This window comes from Lampetra planeri, chromosome 8 (genome assembly GCF_965212315.1).
Source record: "Lampetra planeri chromosome 8, kcLamPlan1.2.h2, whole genome shotgun sequence".
NCBI classification, from domain to species: Eukaryota; Metazoa; Chordata; class Hyperoartia; order Petromyzontiformes; family Petromyzontidae; genus Lampetra; species Lampetra planeri.
Window position 1 is genome coordinate 1905674 of NC_136114.1, and position 21698 is coordinate 1927371.

The 21698-nt window shown below is 43.1% G+C and overlaps 1 protein-coding gene and 1 pseudogene across 2 annotated transcripts in view; both read left to right on the forward strand.

Annotated features, from left to right (window-relative positions):
* SLC15A5 (solute carrier family 15 member 5) overlaps window positions 1-5448 on the forward strand; it is a 37227-nt gene extending 31779 nt beyond the window's left edge. Inside the window, exon 10 of the mRNA XM_078597245.1 lies at window positions 5411-5448. Coding sequence (XP_078453371.1) covers window positions 5411-5448 — 38 coding nt within the window. The remainder of the gene's footprint in view (window positions 1-5410) is intronic.
* A 1428-nt stretch (window positions 5449-6876) lies between these two features.
* Window positions 6877-21698, forward strand: part of LOC144720204 (epidermal growth factor receptor kinase substrate 8-like) — a 42832-nt pseudogene continuing 28010 nt past the window's right edge. Inside the window, exons 1-6 of the transcript XR_013585731.1 lie at window positions 6877-7022; window positions 9823-9887; window positions 12349-12510; window positions 18583-18732; window positions 20912-20994; window positions 21242-21438. The product of XR_013585731.1 is annotated as an epidermal growth factor receptor kinase substrate 8-like (transcript). The remainder of the gene's footprint in view (window positions 7023-9822; window positions 9888-12348; window positions 12511-18582; window positions 18733-20911; window positions 20995-21241; window positions 21439-21698) is intronic.

Below are 21698 nucleotides of genomic sequence, written 5' to 3' on the forward strand. Positions count from 1 at the left end.
CGTCGGGGCCTACGTCGAGGCCTACGTGGAGGGCGCTCGTCAATGGAAGCAGAACAATGAAGCTGATGGGCCAAACATCTCGCCTCTCCACGTCCACATCACGCAACTATCCGGCCTCGGCACCTCCAGGCCGCACGGCCGCTGCTGCTCTGCTGTAGTATACACAGCTGCGGCTGCTTCGTGTATGACTCCTGCAACTGCAGTTGGGTCGGCTGCAGCTGCTACAGCAACTACAACAACAACAGCAGCAGCGGCTACAACAACAGCAGCAAGATGGTGGCGGCGTGTCGTGTGCGGCCGCGTGTGCGTTGTGCTGCATGGGTGTGGGCTGTGCGTGAGAGTGGGTGAGGGTGAGCTGCGTGTGAGTGAGCTGTGTGTGTGTTTAAATTTAGTGTTTTAAAGATGTCAATTCTCCTGCTGTGTATCTTACTACTGTCCCTCCCGGCCATATCTAGTGCCACACTCAACTCTACAAACGGCTACCCGCGTTACTTCGCGTCAATACGTATTGCTAAATTTGCCACTACACCTAATGAAACAACTTATAGACACTTCTACACTCCATCATTGTATCCTTTTAAACCCCATCTTTGTCCCATTACTTCACCAGCACTCCTTCCAAACTTCATTCTGCTCTTAAAATAACACCATCTGCGAGCTGCTGCTATTCGTCCAAGGTTCGTCGCTCTTCATCCTTTCACAGAAAATACCTGTGCAAACTATTAATTCTACTTTTCTTATTTCTGGGTGTTATTGAGCTTCATCCTGGCCCAAATGTAAAGAACTCATATAATTCTGAAGATTTTTCTGGCACAAAAGGTGTTGGTGTTCTACATGTCAACATCAGAGGGCTTATGATTAAATTAAGTCAACTAAAACTAGAAGTAGCAAATCTTGACCCGGGCATTTTTTGCCTAACAGAAACATTTCTCACTCCTGCCGTCAATGACTTGCAGATTACGATTGACAACTACAACCTTTTTCGACTTGACCGATGATCTAAAGGAGGTGGAATTGCTATCCATGTTTGTAATACTATTGCATGTTCACCAGCTCACTCCTTGTTTAAAAAATGTTGCTTTGAAGGTCTGGCTCTCAGAATAATTCTCCCTAATAATCAACACATATTGGTAGTGTGCTGCTATAGATCGCCTAGTGGGAAGGATGTTGAAGCTGCATCTGCACTGAGATAGCTTCTTGGGGGCCTCCCTAAAGGTGAAATCGTTTTAATGGGTGATCTAAATTGGAATTGGCTAAACCCGCCGGCCGTGGCCACAAATTTAGCAGATGAATTTAACCTGTTTCAATTAATAAATGCCCCCACCAGACCCAACCTAAAAAATCCGGGACAGTCATCTCTGCTTGACGTCCTATTGACAAATGCCCCTCACAATTTCGCGCTGACTGGTGTTCTGGGTAATAACCTTAGTGATCACTCCTTCGTTTTTGGGGTGAGATCATCATCCAGACCCAAACCCCCCCCTAAATTGGTTGAGAAGCACTCCATGAGACATTTCAGCACTCAGGCATTTACTAATGATGTGCTTCACTCGGATATTGACAAGGTCTGTGATATTCCAAACCTGACTACGGCTTGGGAGACTTTCAGGTACACATTTCTCCAAATTCTTAACAAACATGCTCCGTTGGTTAAATTTAAAACTAAAGGCAACCGTCCACCATGGTTTGATCCTTTGATTACAAAGCTCATGAAAACTAGGGACAAGGCTTGGGCATGTGCTCAGAAAAGTAATTTGGTAAATGACTGGCTAGAATACAGGATTTTAAGAAATAGATGCATCAAAATAATACGGCATGCAAAAAATGACTACTTCTCTTCCACTCTCCTTGAATCTCATGGAAATGCCAGGATTTTCTGGAAAACAATCAAATGTATCGAAAAGTCATCCGAAACAGATAATCTGTCCGTTCAGCTTAACCGAAATGGGGAATATTTTTCAGATCCCCAAAAAATAGTTGACAATTTTAACCTTCATTTTTCTGAAGCTGGTACCCTATTTGATAATGTATTGGGAGTCACCCCTGCTCATGCAAATTCCTACACCCCTATCCAAACATTAAGCGATTTTAGTTTTCAGCCAATCCACAAAAGTAATGTTCTGAAACAACTGTCCTACCTCAAAGGGTCCTCCTCTACCGGAGCAGATAGTATTCCTGTCTTTGCTCTACTAACTGTTGGTCACCTAATATACAAACCTATAGCCCATATTTTCAACCTGTCCATCAAAGAAGCATCAGTTCCTCTAGATTGGAAACATTCCTATGTTCGTCCACTTCACAAAGGGGGCCCTAAAGATGATCCAAATAACTACCGACCTATCTCAATTTTGTCCCCGTTGATGAAAATTTTAGAAAAATTATTGAACTACCAAATTAGCAGTTTTCTGTCCGCCAACAATCTATTACATCTAAAACAATCTGGGTTCCGAAAAAAATACAGCACCACATCTGCTGCATTAGACTCGCTGAATCACATTTACAGTAGCCTTGATAATAAGCAGTACTGCGCCTGTCTTTTCCTTGACTTGTCCAAAGCTTTTGATACAGTAGACCACAACATCCTGCTTAGTAAAATAAGTTGCCTCGGTTTTTCCGAAAACACAGTAAAATGGTTAAAAAATTACCTCTTTTCTCGCACCCAAACTATTCACAGATGGTTGGAGGTCAAACAGTGTTAAGATAACAAAAGGCGTTCCACAGGGTTCCATTCTCGGCCCCCTCTTGTTCTCTCTTTATGTAAATGACTTGGGCACTGAACTGAATTATTCCAGGGTAAATCTTTTTGCAGATGACACGGTACTGATTACTGCTGGCCGCTCTCCGGATGACGTGATTGCTAAGCTCCAGAGTGATTTCAACAAACTACAACATCAGCTAGTTGCTCTTAAACTAGTCCTAAATCCTGCCAAAACCAAGGTGCTATGCTTCTCACCAGGACTAAAGTGGGAAGTTATTTTCCCCCAATTACATTCCTTAAATAATGATCAAATAGAGCAAGTCAAGATCTATAAGTATCTTGGGGTCATCCTGGATTCAAAACTGAATTTTGAACATCACATTGATTATATCGACACAAGCACTGCTTCCCCCCTATGTTCCGTTTGGAATTGATAAAAGCTACCATACTGCCTCTAATTGATTACTGTGACATTGTGTATAAATTAGCCCCAAGTACTGTACTGAAGAAGCTTGACTCAATGTATCACTCGGCCTTAAGATTTCCATTGAACTGCCCATATAGGACTCACCACTGTGATCTCTACATTGGGTCAAACTTAACATCTCTGAATGTTCGACGGCTTGTGCACCAGATCTTATTTATTCATGATGTACTTGCAAAAAAATCCGCAGATTACCTGCTGGATCTCCTCTCTGTTTCAAAGAACAAATTTGACCTAAGGTCTACACTCATTTACCAGCTTCATATTCCCTATTGCCGTACATATACTGGAGGAAGGGCCTTTGCTATTGATGCCCCCAGGGTCTGGAATGCTGTTGCCAATAAATTGAAACTTGAGTCACTACCTATGAGATCTTCACTCAAAACTGCTCTAGAGGAGTTGTACACCCCTAGCTGCCAGTGCTATTCAGTGGCCTAAAATAAAATGTTTCGCTCCGGATGATCGCTACAAAGTATGATCTGTGTTTTGATTTAGTGTGCTGATCTTAAAGGTGCATTAAAAAATTATAATTCTCCAATTGATGCTCCTGCTGTTGTGGAGTGACTCATGCAGCCAGCTATGGCTGCAGGGTTTTGATAGTACATGTTGTTTATGCCATTTATTGTGAAAATTGCGTCACAGTTCCTATGATTGCTTTTTCATTGCTTTCATGGCTTTATTTTGGTGATTTCGAAAAGTGTATTGGTTTAGCCATGTTTGTTTGTTGTAGTACAGAGTTAGACTGATGGCCTTAATCTAAGTTGTCTTGTGGTTGTTGTTGTTGTTTGACTTGCATCCCACTGGGATTTTTGCACACAGCGTTGGTGTACGGTGTTTTTTCTGCAATATTTTGCTGTCTTTTCTTGGATTTTCTGTTTGCACTTAGTCACATTTTCACTTTAATATGTTTTTTGTTCATGTTTTTGTTTGTTGCGGTTGCACCCGATTCAAGAGCCGAATGGCTCACAGGGCTATACCTAATAAATGAACTTGAACTTGAACGTGACTTCCAGGGTCAACCAGAGTGCCATGGCCTAGGGTAACCTTATCACATGGCTGACACTCTCACACTCCCTCCTGTAGGAGTCAGCACTACATGCCACGCATAGTGCCACTGAGCGCTATCCCAGCGCTCACCGAGCCCCCCTTGGGCTGGTACTACACCCACCTACGGGGTGTCCGCGATGACAATGCATCGCACGCCGTGCGCCTCTAGGGCCGGCATTACACAGTGACATCCGCGATGTCACTACACTTGCATTAAAGTCGTTTCACGTCAAAGGTACATCAAGATCGAGACGTCACTGTGGCAAAAAGGCACCGCACCCCACCAACGCATTCTACCCTCTGCCAGTTCCCCTGCATTTGCTGCGCATCAGACACGCGACCTCCGAGACCTGCCATAGACATTATCTCTCACCATCGGCTCTCAAGGCCTCCCCCCTGGTCCCTAGAATCGCAGACACCACCACTCCAATGTCTGCGTCGGCATTCAGTCCCCTCCAATCCTCATGGGCACGTCCCACCCAACACAACCGTTTTTTTGCAAGTGTAATTGGAGTGCAAATTTAGTAAAATGTTTTCATTTTTACTTTTTTTCACATTTTTTGTTCACCAGGTAAGGCTCACTGAGCTATATAGCTCTGTTTCAGAAGCGACCTGGCCACAAATGACAGCTCACCGAAGTGGCTCATCGCGTGGCAATTTACAGCAGCAAAATACTTGCATGTTTCTAAATGGGGAGGGGAAAAAACCGGAGGAGAAAATTCCACGAGATCACGGGGGAGAACACACAAACTCCAAATATACAGGGGTCAGTGTCATGATCGAACCCACGAACTGTATACCAGGCGAGGTATCTGCTAATTATTGTATTGATCCTTACCTAGTACTTTCCACTTTTTAAGATTATTTCAAATGAGTATTTAGCCTAATATTTTTTTACATGTTATCTCCAATGAATACACTTCAACAGAACAATGTAGCACCATATGCCAGTGTTTGCACAATCCTCATGACGTTCTCTGATGCCCAGCACACAAGGGTTGCTTTAGATCACATTTCAACTCCGTTCAAATAATGAGCAGCCTCTGTGTGTACAATCGTTTGTGTTCAATTGTTTTTCGCGTACCCAGAGTTGAGTCACAAGGAGGCCCATTCGTCACGTGTGACAAAAGGTAATCGCACCTGCTGTAATGCGAATCCTGTCCCCCTGCGTCACATCCAAGGATATGGGAAGAGCAGCATCGACTACAAGCTGGTCTAGCAAGAACGGGGGGGGGGGGATAGGGGGGATAGGGAAGTTTCTAGATCTGCATCTGGCGTAAACAAGTTTCTCGGAATTGTGCTGTAAGTTTCCCATGAACTACTTTTGTAATATGAGCGTACTCTTGGGTTCTTTCGGTAAAGTCGCGTAGGTAGAATAAATAATAGATAACGACGTTTCGATCACGAAAGCTTAAAATCAAGACTGTATAAGCGTATTTGCTATCCGTTGAGACAGTCTACCTATCAACTAACCTTGATCATTTACCAGCTAAAGCCCACTGAGCTATTAGCTATGTTTAGAGGCGACTTGGTCACACATGCTAGCTCATCGAAGTGGATTATATCATTATATTTGGGAATTTATAGGAGCGGCCGAATGATCTGAAGACACTTCTAAAATTGGAGGGCAAAACCCAGAGGAACCTGGAGAAAAATTCACGTGACCACCAGTAACACTGGCAATAAAAGAATTATACTGGAAATATAATAAGCGATGTTTTGTGCCAAGGTCCATCACGTGAACTCCAACATCATCGCAGCAGCTTGTGGCTCGCCAACGAACAAAGATGGTCACTGCGTCACACGCTTTCAGATGCGCTTCTGCGGCCGTCTGGAACGCTCTTCCGATGTTAGGAAACCACTGGAGCTCTGGACTTTTAAATTTAGATTGAAAAATCACTTCTTTAGAGCTGCTTTTGGTGTTTAATTTGTTTTCCTCCCGGACCTCCGATTAGCACGGTTGAAAGAAGTTCAACATACAGTACAATCATAACACATAAACAGAGGCCAGAGAAACAGAGTGCTTAATAATATTTGGAGACTGCGCTTTACACCATGGGGCCTAATGGAAATTACATTTTTTATGATGAGCAGTTTTTAAATATGCATCCGAATACTTATTAAACAGGAGCAATTGAGTGCCGGCCAAATCCTTCAATGATCAAAAAGTATTACTAAATCAACGCAAGTATATATTAAATGTTTCCATATAGGTAACGAAAGGGTTAGAAAATGCAATACGTTAAGTTGCTAAATGGTATTTAAGAGACTTATGTTACCAGTTGGCTTTGGACAGATTACATGAGATTGTATTATAGTTAGTGACAATACCGAACAATTTATAAATATGTACACATACATTGATATTTGATAACTTAAAATGTAATTGTTTTTTTAATGCATTTTAATTTCAGTCGCTATTATCTTCATGAACTACTGCCAGTACCTATTATGTTAAGGAACTATTCTCAGAACTATTATCCGTGCGTATCCATTAATATATTTAGAGTCTATAGGAGCTATGATTGTTGCGAGACACTGACACCACGGACTGTGTTTGCCAGCTTGTACACAGTATTATATCGACGTTCTTCCTCTCTCTGGCATGGGTGTGGCCACCTATTTGCACAGAACACAAACGGCTGACGTGGGAGCCGTCTTGTGTCGAGAGCATCGGGAGACTTTCAGCCGGTACAGCAGCAACAAATAAAAAACGTAGGTGTACTCTACCGGCCAGAGAACGGAAACCAATGGATGGTAGAATAAAACCCCCAAACGCCAAGACTGTTTACGGTAAGATCCATACTTATTTTTTGTTAGCAACACTCTTGAAATGTCTACATTGTTTATATCCAACGCTCTTTGGAAAGCAAAACGTTGATATTGTTAATTGTGTGACATTGACAAAAGAATATGACACGTTGTATGCGTAAAAATACAATTTCTGGATGTAAACCAATGATTTTATAAAGCTATTTGAATGTACAGTATAATAAAAACATTGCAATTCATTATCTTGAAATGCATTCGAGAAACCGGTGAAGAAAAACTTTCCAATGTTTATCCTCATATTTGAACGTGGAAATACACGGCAGTACAAACCGTATAGTGGATGTTTAGCAGTGGGGCAGTGACACGACACTGTGCATCTGCCAACCTGAGTTTGATTCGTGGCCACAGCTAACGTCAGTAGCGAGTAGTATCGGCCTGTGTCCCGTGCTCTCTCGCACTCACCGCGACCCGCACTGACAACGAGCCTGGTAGAGTCAAACAATTCCATGACTGGACATGCCTTGGGGAGGTCTTCTTCCAGCAGTGGATTGACAAAGATCCGTGCATTTCATTATATATACATTTTTTTTACACGACAGGCCGGAGACATATCACTGGGCTGGAAATTACTCAAAAATAACAAACCAGTAAACTTATTTGTAGACAAGAATGCTAATTACAACACAAGAGCTCCACGAGTGCGAACGGGGAAACAGTGGAGACACATACAGGGTGAGAGTAACCGGAGGTCATGCATGGACAGTGAAACACGTCTTTGAGGGCAATTATGCACTCGTGAATGCTGCATTGACTTGTTTGTTGTGTCTTGGACTCACAATTTCACTCATGCAGTGAATGAGTGAGGATGTGAGTCTACCACACAACAAGACGTCAATGCAATAACAACAAATATAGGAAACTAAACTTTTTAGTTGAACAGGTGAGGCCCACGAGCTTTTTTTCAGAAGCGACCTGCCCACGTAATGATAGTTTAATGACGTGGCTTATCATGTGGAAGTTTTTAGCAGCCAAACACTCTAAACGCGTGTTTCTAGACGTGGAGGGAGAAACTGGGGGAACCGGACAAAATCCACGCGATCATGGGGAGAATGAACATGCAAACTCCAAATACAGTATACAGGTGTCAGGGTGGGATCGATCGAACACACGTCCCCCTGTATACCAGGCGAGGTAGTTAACAACTCGCCACCAGTGCGGTGCATGTGTGGAAAAAACCCGATTTTTCCAGCGGCAGGCATCGGGTTTTTTCTTTAATACAATTAAACCCGATTTCGGGGAATTAAAACCTGGTATAATGAATACGAAACTCGGATAGGCGTATGCTGCTTCCTCGTCGGTGCTGCTATCATACTCGGGGCCGTCGGGCACGGGGTAGTCGTAGAATGCGGCGGGCAGGTTGGTCTTGATGAACACGAGCTTCTTCTCCACAATCGTGGGCGCCAGTGAGTTCCTTCGCTTGGAATGTATGAAGCCCATCGTTGAGAAGTTGGCGAAGTGCGGTTCTGCAATTAGAACCAATAAAACCGGATTTCTCGTCAATCTCAGATGATCGGGTTTAATATAAAAAGACAATTAAACCCGATTGTAAAAAAAACCCGACTGTGGCGAGTTGTGATGATATCTCTTTCTATATACAAGGGAAATTTGTGATTGTGTGTCTGTTCAAAATGTTTAGCGTACTTCCCGACATGCAACAAACTTGAAATTTTCCATGTGGGTACTTTGCAGACTGTACACTATGCAAAAATGATAAAAAATAGCCTTTTGTAAAAACATTTTACGTCACGCTCCCCCCCCAACCCTCCGCGTAGGCCGACTGGGGGGGGGGGGGGTCGGTTACAAACTTTTAATTTGCCATGTGGCTAGCTCCCATACTGTATATAATGTAAAACGTATAAAAATAGACTTTTGTATTTTGGGGGGGGGGGGGGGTGACCATGAAGTGTGTGGCGTCAACCCGCATACAAGACTGGAGAATCGATACCTGTGGAACGTTTGTGGTATCGATTAAACGGGAATAGGCCGATTCTAAAGAAATCTACAACCCTCGATTCCTTTACGCGATTTAAAGATTCAAATCTTGGCGAGCGTTGGGTTTTATTGAAATGAATGAGGTAATGATCAAAGTTTTATTTTCATTTGTAAAGGTTATGTTCTTAAGTTTTGAAAAGTTTTAAAATGTATTTTTCCCTCGGGCAACGCTGGGTGCTTCCCGCTAGTCATTTATATAACACGAGGTTGTACAACTTACCTTTGCTGAATTATGACAATTTATCCTGCTGTTATTCAACACCAGTCGCCCATTATGTGATTGTGTCGTGGTCCAAATTTTGCCAAATTCGAAAACTGCCCACAAATTACTCAATTGAGATGACACCAAGCAAATATAATCATCGCCCCCTACTGGGTCACCCTGTGCCACGCAGGGACAACTCGAATAATTGAGATGTAAGCCGTGCGTTGCGTCTGAGGTATTCTCAGATAGCCTGGCTTAAAGTGTGCTCCATCAAAAACAAATTATGATGATTATTATTAATGTCATCATTCTGCCCAAGATGCTGTCGAAGCTCTAGAAAATTATTTGATATATTGCCACGACATCTGATACCCTCCAGACACTGGAATGGGATGGTATCGAAGTTATGGGTGATGGCGGAATAAGAAACAGATATTATGGATCGGAATTCGCTGTAGCACCAGTTAAATACTATATATATTACTTTCTTGTAGTATAGCCCAATGTATGGAATATTCATTCTACTTGTCTGTGAACACTTGTTCATTTTCTTCAAAAATCCAGAACAAAGAAAGACATATTCAACTTCGACTAACATCCAAGAAGAAACTTCACAATACCAAGTAGAGGTAAGATGCATTCATTAAGAAGATATGATTTTTTTAACTACAATTCATAGTTTTGACATTTAAAACTGAATAATTATATTATATTACAGGGCACTGCCTTCTTATTCACCACCACCATTGTCCCTCTATTCCCAAATCCCATGGCAGTGGAACGCCCAGGGTTGCCACCGATCCGGTTTGACCCGGATAGTGTGGAAATGGGCATCCTGTGCTCTCAGGTGGCAGAAATGTTTTTGTATCTGCAAGAAATGCGGAGTGATCCTGATCCTGCGGTGAATAACCAACATTGAGTGAAAAAATAATTGTATTCCTAATACTCATGGAAATATGATGAATGTATTATGCAGCACAGAACCACAACTGTTATGATAGCTCACGAATAATGGGATAAACATTGCAATCTTTCATGCAGTGGAATCCATTAAGAGATTCCTCACTAAAATTATAACGATAAATAATATAGAAAAACACTATTTTATTTTAGAGTCTCTGCATGTCTCCCACCAATATTGATGCACTTATTTAGGTAGGGATGCAATCAACTTTACACGTAGGCTTTCGCGACCAATATTATCCATAATAGAGCCATAATACAGCCACAAATATAGCTTTCGCCTGATGATGCTAGTTGTAATTACTGGCGAAACGTCGTACTTGAATTGTAAATGTTTTAGGGGGTTTACTCTCCAAAACACTGGCGTGCTGTGCTAGTAACGAATTGGCACGTTTTGTTTACGTGACAAACCTTACTAATTGGCTGTGTCGGATGGTGGGTTTAACGATCTAACCCAAAAACCTCTTTTATGGATGGAATCAACTGTTGGAAAGAAAGCAAGATAGTCGTTTGAGATCAGTGGGATATCCATGAGGGGCATATCATGCAGTGCCCACTCCAATAAATATATGAAAAGTGCAGGAAGCGACCCAGACCAACCAGTGCATTACGGTATAGTTAAGAACGTTGCAGCTGCAATGGATATTTGCCACCGTACATTGCACTGAATGTTGCCTGGATTGTAATATCATTATGGAAATCCACGACAAATGTCCACAATCTGATGTCATTGTTGATTTCCAAACTTGGAGTTGTATGTACCATGATTATATTATTAATTTATACACCACCTGCAGATGCCACTGCACATAATGCAATTATGCCAGAGTAGAAACTTGGCGGGAGGAGGTGGTCCACAAAAATCCCGATATTAGGAAAACCATGACATTTAACTTCTGAGGCGAAAGCCCAGGAGGTGGAGACAAATCTATACGAATGAGACCTCTCTAACTCTGGAGGATGCTTACACTTCAACTCATAACTGTATACGCTCTCTAAGTCAAGCGGTGATACGGGGATGTAAGTAGTCTGGTCCAGACATTTTCAACTGTAGAGCATAAATAGGCGATCAGTCTTACAGTGCTGTCTGGACCTGTTGAGATAACCCTCTGTTGGCCTCGGAACATCGAGACAACTTCACAATATTTACTTTTCAGAGGTCAGTTTTGGACAGTTAGGGCAGATAACAATGCTCATGTTGAGTATTATGGCCCAATTCACTTTTGGCAGAAAGGCACCATGTGCACACAAAAGCACCTTCTCCTCCAACACAAAGCTTGCAGTTCCCCGAGCCGCCGGGCTAAGGGTAACTGCTACCAACAGGGCCACATTCCAGGTGACGAACATCAGCGAAGTCAATGCTAGTGGCCCAAAAGGCTGACATAAAGCAAACAGGACCAGAGGAAGGTCCTAGGGGAAGTATGGCCCCTTACGGGAGGTCTCTTAAGCAGGACACCCTTCAAAAATACCTATGCACGAGTGGATTGCTCGACACAAGGGAGCTATCAAAACCGCTGTAGACAGCCGAGATGGCTGCTAGTTGGACCCCGATGGTGGATGCTGCTAGGCCTTTGTGGCATTCTTCCTCAAGGAAGTCCAGAATAGTGGAAACTGGGAAACTCTTTGGGTGAGCATGTCTCTCTATACAGAACCCCAGGAAAAAGTCCAATAAAGATTGTAGATCATACGGGTGGAAGGTATTCTCATAGGGAATCGTGCAACTCGGGGGAGATCGATCCACTGACGGAATGAGCGTCCTTGCTCACTCTCCATACCGCTTGTCTGTAAAGGTGAACCTCTGCGCTGAGCAAGCTGCCCTTAAATAAGAGCTCCTCCTGAAGCAGAAGCTTTCAGGGGCTCGCTACGGACAATCACAAAATGTTCAGGGTGGTGCTGATTTGCAACGTACAATTTTAACATTGGGACGCCAGAGGCATCCAAGAGTTAATGGCAATAATAATTTGCTCGTTCATTATTGAGTCGTGACCCTCTACATAGCTTGTGTAAAGCAGCATTTTGTCCAGTGGCATCTGCTTTTGCATAACAATGTTGAGGGCAGGATATGCTTAACAAATGTTTTATAAAATGACATTTTCCCCAAGCCTTTTCTTTATTTTATGTCGCTAGCATCTGACAACAATGGTGATGGATAAGAAGGTGGGTGTAGCATCTATAGAAGACGGCATGACTAAACTGAAACATCTTGAAAACAATGGAAAGATCTGGATTCAAGACATGCTTCTACAGGTGGACAAAAATGCAGTCTACCTGATCGACTTGGAATGCAAGGTACCCCCAACGTTTGCAAAACTCCTTCGGTAACTGGAGGCTTAATCGGACATGTGCAATTTGATATCTCAAGCAAGCTCATTTGAGTATACTAGATAAAAACTAATTTGCATGTTAAGATTATCTGCATAAACAGTAGTATTCAGCTTCACTGACCTTAGATCTATGATTGGGGGAATAATGACAAATGGTGTCTATAAAATGGAATGCACAGCAAATCTGTGGCAAACCAGACCCTGGAAAGCCAGAGTTTGCGTTTCCAGGGCATTGCTGCAGCTCCCTTACACCCATGTCTTCGTGCTCGTATGGGGATTCTGCTCACTAGCAGTGCTTTTTCCTCTGAAGTTTTTATTTTTCTCACTGTTAGTGTTGTACGTTTCCTTGAGGACACGATTTAGTTCACAACTTGGGGGGCAACACGCTGTAATGTTGAGTGCAGTACATAACCACGCCAACAGTACACAACACAGTACTGTGGTGTTCATGACCTCAGCACATTTGATAATATTTACAGAAGCATGATTTCATATGAAGTTAACTATAGATGTGTGCATGGGTAATGTTGGGAATAATGTAGAGTGTTGTTTGCGATATCTTACGTGGATATTTCTGTAGCAGTTTAGCCAGACTTGTCAGCTAAGCTGGGCCAATGCTCACCCCTATGAGTCCAGCTCAGCGTGGTGTTACTGCAAATCTAATTATTTAACCTTTTGTAGCATTTATGTTTGAGTTATTTTCCAATAATTTATATAAAACTCTCGCTAAAGATTATTTTTGCACACGTTAAAAAAAACCATAGGTCCTGTACTTTGTATACCGAACTACAGAACTGGAGTCGAATAATTAAAATGTTGTCAATATTACCAGTGATCTTTCCCCTTCAGAAGAAGGATTCAGTTTAAATTAAACTGACGTAACTTGTAAACGTATAATATTTCCAGAGGGAACAAGAAAATATGTCAAGTGACAAAAAACAATAATTGCAAATGTAACTCATGAACTAGAATTAGCCCAAACTGAAACGGTTTGAAATGTCCACCGTACCACACTTTTTTAATTAATCGTACGTAAAATAAAAATCTATACCAGCGAAAGGAGGAGACAAGAGTCCATCAGGCGCTGCGGCGATCCACGGCGGTGAACCTCCACGGGCTCCAGGATCCACCAGACAGCTGTGGACGACAACTCTCGAGATGATTTTAGCTCTGTCATGCCAAAGCATGTTTTGTCTAAATGAGGGAAGCTTATAGGGCGGAGTTTGACTTTTATATGTGGGGGGGGGGGTGCAGGGGTTTGCTTTGTCCCTCACATTAGGACTTGCAGGTGCATATAAATAATGTATCATTTAATCTTAATTGTTAAGGACTGAGAATAAATTAATAAAGGTGTCATGGTTTGGCAGGTACTTTGCCCCCCCCCCACCCCGTGTCCCACCCCCTACCGCGGGGAAGCTACGTTAAATGTTGAAGCTACGTTATTTATGGAACTAGATTCCACTCCTTCGACGTACCAAGTGTTTGTTCTCCTGTCCTGCCACAATGTACTGAACTTTGCATTGGGAAGCTGATTTATGAAAATAATATATAAAGAGGTGGCTAAACATCGTATCATATTTGCTGCAGATTAACATAATTCTAATGGCGATATCTATTTTGTTATCCTTCCCCCGCACCTCCGAATAGCACGGTGTGAAAGGAGTCCAACATAATATAGAAAAGTTATTTTTTAAAATCCATTAATTCTTAGTGGGGAAGTTTTATTTTCCATCATCCGTAACCACTGGCGGAGCCAGTGGGGGAGGAGGCAGTAGCTCCCCCCCCAATGATCCGATCGAAATCTCTAATTTTGATCGGATCATTGGGGTTTATTAGTAATGAATCAACATTTGCCGACCCCCACTGCCTCTGTGTAGCACATTATTACGTGCCAAGGACTCTGAGATGATAGGACAATAGTCTGAGTCCATAATTGTCAATAAGTGACTCACAGAATTGTGCGCAGTAGCGTATACAGTACACGACTTCCCAAAAGGCAAACACCTTCAGCGAGCGCGATGCCGATCACACACGGTTCGAATTCGACCCTCGATCGATAGCTGCGCCATCGCCGCACACGCGTCGAATAAAAAGCAAGGGACAAGTCCTTACTTACTAACAACTCCTATAATTTTCCATTGTTGGAGCGGTTGCCCCCTACCTGAAAATCCTGGCTCCACCATTGGCCATAACGACAATCGTCGTTTGCCTTTGGTAGCATTCTGATTTGCTCTGCGATGCACAAGAATATTTAGTGATCAACCCATTGATCACTGCTGTTCAATACCAAAACGCATTCCGGTCGACATCCAACTCTGTGCAGAAGGTCTGCGGTCGCACAGCTTGAGTGGACTGATAGTGTTTCACATTGTTTTTCCGAAATGTGAAAAGAAATATACTGATACATTATGCAATGTAAGATGACCCTCGTTTTAAAAGACCAAAACTGAAATTAACATGATTTGAAAAATGTTGTATTGTAATAATAATAAATATACACTCAAATTGTGATATTAGAATATTTTTTCAAATAATTATGTCGGGTATTAAAGTAAAAATAAATCTTCCAAAGAAACAAAGCGATTTCCCAATATTAGTAGATTTATATACAGTTTAAATATCTCTATCTGCTATTTCTATTTCATTGTTTTATATGTTTGGAACTTTATCTATAACTAAATGATGGAATGAAAAATCGGTTGACAGTTCTCGTTATACATCGAGTTGACATGGCCCAGGGATAGCGTCATCTCCACTTGGCGCAAAGGTTCACGGTTTGATGCCAGCGGCCGCTATATTTATTACTGCAGATGTATTAACGACAACAACATGGACCGTTTACTTCACAGTGGATGTTAAAGATCCTACGATGTAAATAGTTTGTGCCAGGGTCATGGTTCAAATTTTGCCAAATTAGTAAATTGGGTTTACTCATAAGCAATCATCGCACTCTACTGGCAGACTGATGCCTGTTTGCAAGCCAAGTGCTGAGTCACCTTGTGACCGCACAGGGACAGCTTCCAGTGGGGGAGTGCCCTTTAACATGTTTACAATAAGATGTGGTGTATAAGTAAAGCACTGTCAGATTCCCCAGCGAAAAGGGCGCAATATCAATAACAAAAAAAAATCTCAACACATTCGTGAATACCACTTTGGACTGAAAAGGATGTGTATACAATTGTCCAAGTTTTTACAAATGGACCATCTTCATAGAAGAGAGACAGAGGGGATAATACGAGTTCGAGACTTCACTTTACACCAGGGGTCCTCAAACTTTTTAAACAGGGGACCAGTTCACTGTCCCTCAGACCGTTGGAGGGCCGGACTATAGTTAAAAAAAAACTATGAACAAATTCCTATGCACACTGCATATATCTTATTTTGAAGTGAAGAAACAAAACGGGAACAAATACAATATTTAAAATGAAGAACAAGTAAAGTTAAATCAACAAACTTGCCAGTATTTCAATGGGAACTATGGGCCTGCTTTTGGCTAATGAGATGGTCAATGTCCGGTTCCATATTTGTCACTGCTAGTCGTAACAAGTGATGCAAGTGTGCATCCGTTAGTCTAGATCTGGTTGGAGATTTCAAATGTTTCATTCTGGAAAAAGTCTGTTCACAGACATAAGTGCTGCCAAAGATGGTTGCCATTTTGAGTGCATGGTTCCTGAGATGAGGATATGTCTCAGAGGGGAGAGATGCATAGAAATTATGAAGGCTGCTTGACTTGAATGCGTCTTTCAGAGAGTCACAATTCTGCAGTTCAACCAGTTCCATTTGGTAAATTGTATCCACATTTTCAATGTCAATAGAAAATGGGTTACGGAAAAGCTGTATGTCCTGTTCATGGAGATGAAGCTCTTTAAATCTAAATTGGAACTCCTTTTGCAATTTTTCCAGTGAATCCACACATGTTTTGTTTGGGAATTGCAACCAATGGTTTTTCCGCTAACAGATTTTGAGTTGTGGGGAGATGGCAGAAGTTTTCCTCCTTAACTTGTTTGATGAGGAGGCCTAATTTTACTTCAAATGCTTTGACATGTGATTGCATATCACAGATGAGCTTCCCCTTTCCTTGAAGTTGCACATTGAAACTGTTGAGTAGCTCTGTTACATCTGTCAGAAAGGCAAGGTGCCATTTCTATTCTTTATCATTGAGCTCTGGTACTTCTTTGTTTTTTGAAAGCAGAAAGCTGTAATCTGTGGAAGTAAGTCATAGAAACGTTTCAAAACTCTCCCTCGACTCAGCCAACGGACTTTTGTGTGGTACAGAACATCTTCATAGTCAACATTTAGTTCAGACAGAAATTCCTGAAATTGTCTGTGGTTTAGTGCATGAGCTCTAATGAAGTTAACACAAGATTCCACAATTTTCATAACAGAGTCCCACTTCAGTGATTTACTACACAGTGCTTGTTGGTGGATGAGGCAGTGTATGGCTATTGGATAAGAATGGTTATGTTTGTCCATCTCTTGGTTAATGCGAGCAATTACTCCTTTCTTAGACCCCACCATGCTAGGAGCACCATCAGTTGTCACGCTGGCTAGTTTAGCCCAGTTCAGCTCCAAACCATTCACAGTTTGGCAAACTTTTTCATAGATATCCTCTCCTGTAGTTGTTCCTTTGATGCTTTGCAGTGCAGCAAGCTCTTCTGTGACTTCAAAATAGTCATTCGTCCCACGAATAAAAATTAGAAGTTGTGCAGAATCACGAACATCATTGATTTCGTCGAGTGCCAAGGAAAAATAGGAAAGTTTTTTGGTGGAGTTTTGCAAATGCTGATGCAAATTGTCTCCCATTTCTTCAATCCTCCGTGTAATTGTAGGTCCTGAAAGACTCACTGTACTAAATAAATCGGCCTTCTCTGGACACATCTCTTTGGCAACAGAAAGAAGGCATTCTTTAACAAATTCTCCCTCCACGAATGGTCTGCCAGTGCACGCTATTAGCTTGGCAACTTGAAAACTTGCTCGCAGTGATGAAATATTTAGCTGCTTCTGCTTCACAAAAGTATTTTGCTGAATTGTTAATGTATTTTTCAGTTTTTATATTTTATCTTTTCTCACTTCTCCGACCAAACAATCATATTTTTTTTCATGTTGAGTTTCATAGTGTCGACGTAAATTGTATTCTTTGAACACAGACACTATATTCTGGCATATCAGACACACAGCTCTTTCCTTGTACTGCATGAAAAAGTAATCATAAGTCCACTGTTCTTTGAATATCCTACACTCCGAGTAAATTTTTCTCTTTCTTGACATCATTGTTTCCTAGGGAGTCAAAATTGCTATTAGTAAAATACCAATATATATACAGCGCTACAAAAACAATATACCAGCAATAACTTTGCCCACACAGAGACATACAGACTGCACTGCCCATCAATGCAGTCTGATTGGGGGAACTCCGCTTTTACCCCAGGCTCACACTGGTGCGGGTGCCATTAAAAAGTTAATTACACCTGCAGTTTTGTTCACAGATCGCAGTACATCCCCAGCACACAGGAATATCACTGGGAGTGGAGCCGAGGGGCAAGTGAGGGAGCTGAGGGAGGGAGAGCCAGTCAAGCGCAGCCAGGGGAGGGCTGGCAGCCTTAGGCCTTGGGGGCAAGTCCAGTCAATTGGCCCATTGAACCATTCACCAGTGCAGCCCAATAAGTGCCCACCGCCACAGCTCAATCAGTGCCCACCGCCGCAGCTCAATCAGTGCTCACCAGCGCAGTCAAATCAGTGCTCGCCACCGCGGCCCAATCAGTGCCCACCACCGCAGCCCAATTAGTGCTCACCAGCGCAGCCCAATTAGTGCTCACAAGCGCAGCCCAATTAGTGACCATGGGCCGGATAAATGTCCTCCGCGGGCCGCATGTGGCCCGCGGGCCGTAGTTTGAGGACCCCTGCTTTACACCATGGGGCCTGATAAAATATACTTTTAAAACCCTTAACAAGCAAATAATTGTCATTCATCGTTGGAATTTTGCTGCCATTCACTTTTGCAATGTGTCTCTTTCACGCGAACAATAATTGCACGCAGGAAGAGCTCAACAAATACCCAATGGGGTTGATTCAGGTGTGCACGTCGTTCATGGAAGAGCCGCCGTACGTGTCGGTGCTGGCCCTGGTGTGTTGGAACGAACAGCAGCGCAAGAACAACCTGCACCTGTTCCACTGTGAAGTCATCAAGGCGAGACTTTCCCACAGCAGCGCGACGATTGGACAGTAAACCTGCCACACACCACACTCCTCTGGCTGAGATGTCCCCTTTCGCATTGTGCCACTCAAGTGTCTGCCTCTCCGTCACGTGTCCTCTCTCTTGCGCGCACGCACACACACCCATTACATCTACAACTCTCTCTTGTTATCCTCTCTTCCAGTGGGGGTGGCGTGGGCAAACAATAACAAGACGAGCCATTTTTGTTCGAATTCGGTAAAAAAAAGCTCAAGATTTCAAGAGCCTCAACACACTGTGGGCAGTGCCGGATTATCCTAGTAGCAAAAGTAGCTACATATGCTACGGGACCCGCACTTGAAATGCTTTCAAGTAATCAATTCCGGTTCAGTGATTCTGCACTTGCTTTATTACTATAGTACTATATCGCCTTCAACTTTTATGAACGACTGGGTGTTTAAGATTAGCGATTTATCGTATTATCTGGCTGTATAGAAATGAAAACATACAATTACTTTACTATGCAAGTAAAAAATGTGTGTTTTAATACTTACATGCTTTTTATATTTAGGGCCCCTTTATAACATATACTAAAGGCACTATCTTAATCCGGCACTGACTGGGTGAATATGAGACGGTGGTGGTCCTTAATAAATAACTATCACGAAGCAGTTCATTAAAGAGCCACACACGGCTCCGGAGCCGCAGCTTGCCGACCCCTGCTCTAATTCCAAACTCTCCAGCCGCTCACGCTATTGTGCCATGACGTTCGTAGCATCCTCCAGCACCAACGGCCAATGTGTTGTATATATACTGCCGGATGAACGCCTCGTGATGGCCATTATCCATCTCGCTCCTGCACACGAGCCGATTTCGTTCCTCCGTCTCCGTGTTGGCCGTAGCCCTCGCACGCGTTTGCTCTCTTGCCTGCCGCTGCATCACCAGTCGGTCCGCCAGTCACCTTATATTTGAGCGACGTATCCTGCCCAAGCATGCACTCACTTTTATAACAGTCAATACGATGTTATCTAGTTTTTCGTTTGTTCTCCGATCCACGTGTCCTTCTTGTTGTTTCTCGTTGAAACTCTCTCCGCATTATTCGTGCACCGTTCATTCTGTGTTCATTTTTGTGTGCCAGTATTCATGTGTCTGATCCTTTGCATGTCAATGGAATTATTCTCTAATTTAAAACGCAATTTTTTAGGCTGCTTTTCATAATCAAACGCAGTTTTCCAAAGGCACTCCCCGCGTTTTCCCTCCTTTCTCATAATCATCTTGATCCCGGTCCTTCCCTGCTCGACAATTGCCCCAAGATATCTGCAACTCCATCGAGCGAACAACACCGTGCTGGCTGAGGCCGTGAGGATGGTTCGCCATCGAAGCGAGCTCACAATTCGCACCCTCGCGCCAATTGTAATGACGGCCACCATGGATTTTAAAGTACAGTCGCCTCGCATTTTACCCGCGTTAGCGTGACGCGATTTTGTAAATCGCGCGTTAAATGAACGCGCACTTATTTTTGCTCTGCGCGCACTATCATTGAGATAGCGCGCGCCTCCAGCACGTTGGCCACGGTGCACGGAACTTGCTTGCGAGCTGATCGTTAGTCGGAGGGGTTTAGGGGGGGCAGGAAAGTAGAGTAGCGATGCTGGCTGAGGTGCAGCAGGGAGTACTGCCAACAACCACCACAACAGGGGCAGCAGCATCACGAGGCGTATCCCTCCTCGCGCGCCACTCTCCACTCCTCCCCTCCACCAGCCCCACAGTATAGCCACCACACTTAATCATCTGACTACGTGTGAAAACATATTTTTGTTTAACTTGATTTTTTATTGATTTAAATAGGCTGTTACTCTCTTTAATACATGTTGTGGTAGAATTGTAAATGTATGTTATTGTAACCCGTGAAATATATAGACGTAAGAGTGAGGTTCGATAGCATGCTCTCACTAACCACCACCATTTCATTTATTTCTTATGGAAAAATTATGTTTTAATTTGTGCGGTTTTGAGTTACGTGCCGTTTTTCGAGAATGCAAAACCCGTGTAAAATGAGATGCAGCTGTAATCGATTGGTGAAGACTTGGCGAGCGCCACCGATTGGATCCTCTATGTCCACGCGTTAACGCGTAGGCAAGCGATTTTCCAATGCACGAACTAACCCACAAACACCTTTCATCGCTTGTTGCTGCAGGCGGATTTGATCCGGAGTGACATCGAGAGTGCGATCACTGACAGGTTGTGTGGAAACGTAAAGAAGCGACCAGAAACTCTACGGTAAAGCCAAGATTTTACTCGCACTGTTGCATGAGCAAAACACAAGTCCTTCATGAATGCAAATCATGATCCTTACAATGAATGCCTTAGAGCAATGAGAATATACAGCTCGCAAATATAAATATATGTGTTAGTAACGGTCAAATTAAATCCACGAACGCCGGACATATTTTGTTTTTAAACACTTCTTTGATGGAAGTCACACTGTGTGTTTCTCTTAAATGTTTGCCTCCTCGTCCTCCTTCAGGAAGAATGCAGAGAAGCTGAACCACGTGGAGCCCTCGGGAAACTCGAAGAACAACGAAAAAATGGTGCCAGAGATAGCAGCAGCCTGTAAACAGCCTGGGATTGAAGACATGGATATACCTCAGTTGCCAGGAACACCATCCCAGAGTGAAAAGAAAAGTCGTATTGCTGCATGGACGGCCAGCATAGCCAACCGAGGTATTGTTTTTCACACGCGAAGCTAACAGTTCCCCCCGCCCCCTCCATATGGCTTTTAACAGAATATTGGGGCAAGTGCTGTTCGTGAGTAGCAGCACCTATGAAGGCCGGCAGGCACACGAAGGGGTGGGTGGCCAGCACCACGCCCCACCGTCTTTGTCTCCCCAGTGGCGATGTTTACTACACCACACCAGGCAATCATTTCAGGCCGAGTTGACCGAGGGGAGGTCCAGGACCAGTTCAAATATTCGTCACTGGTG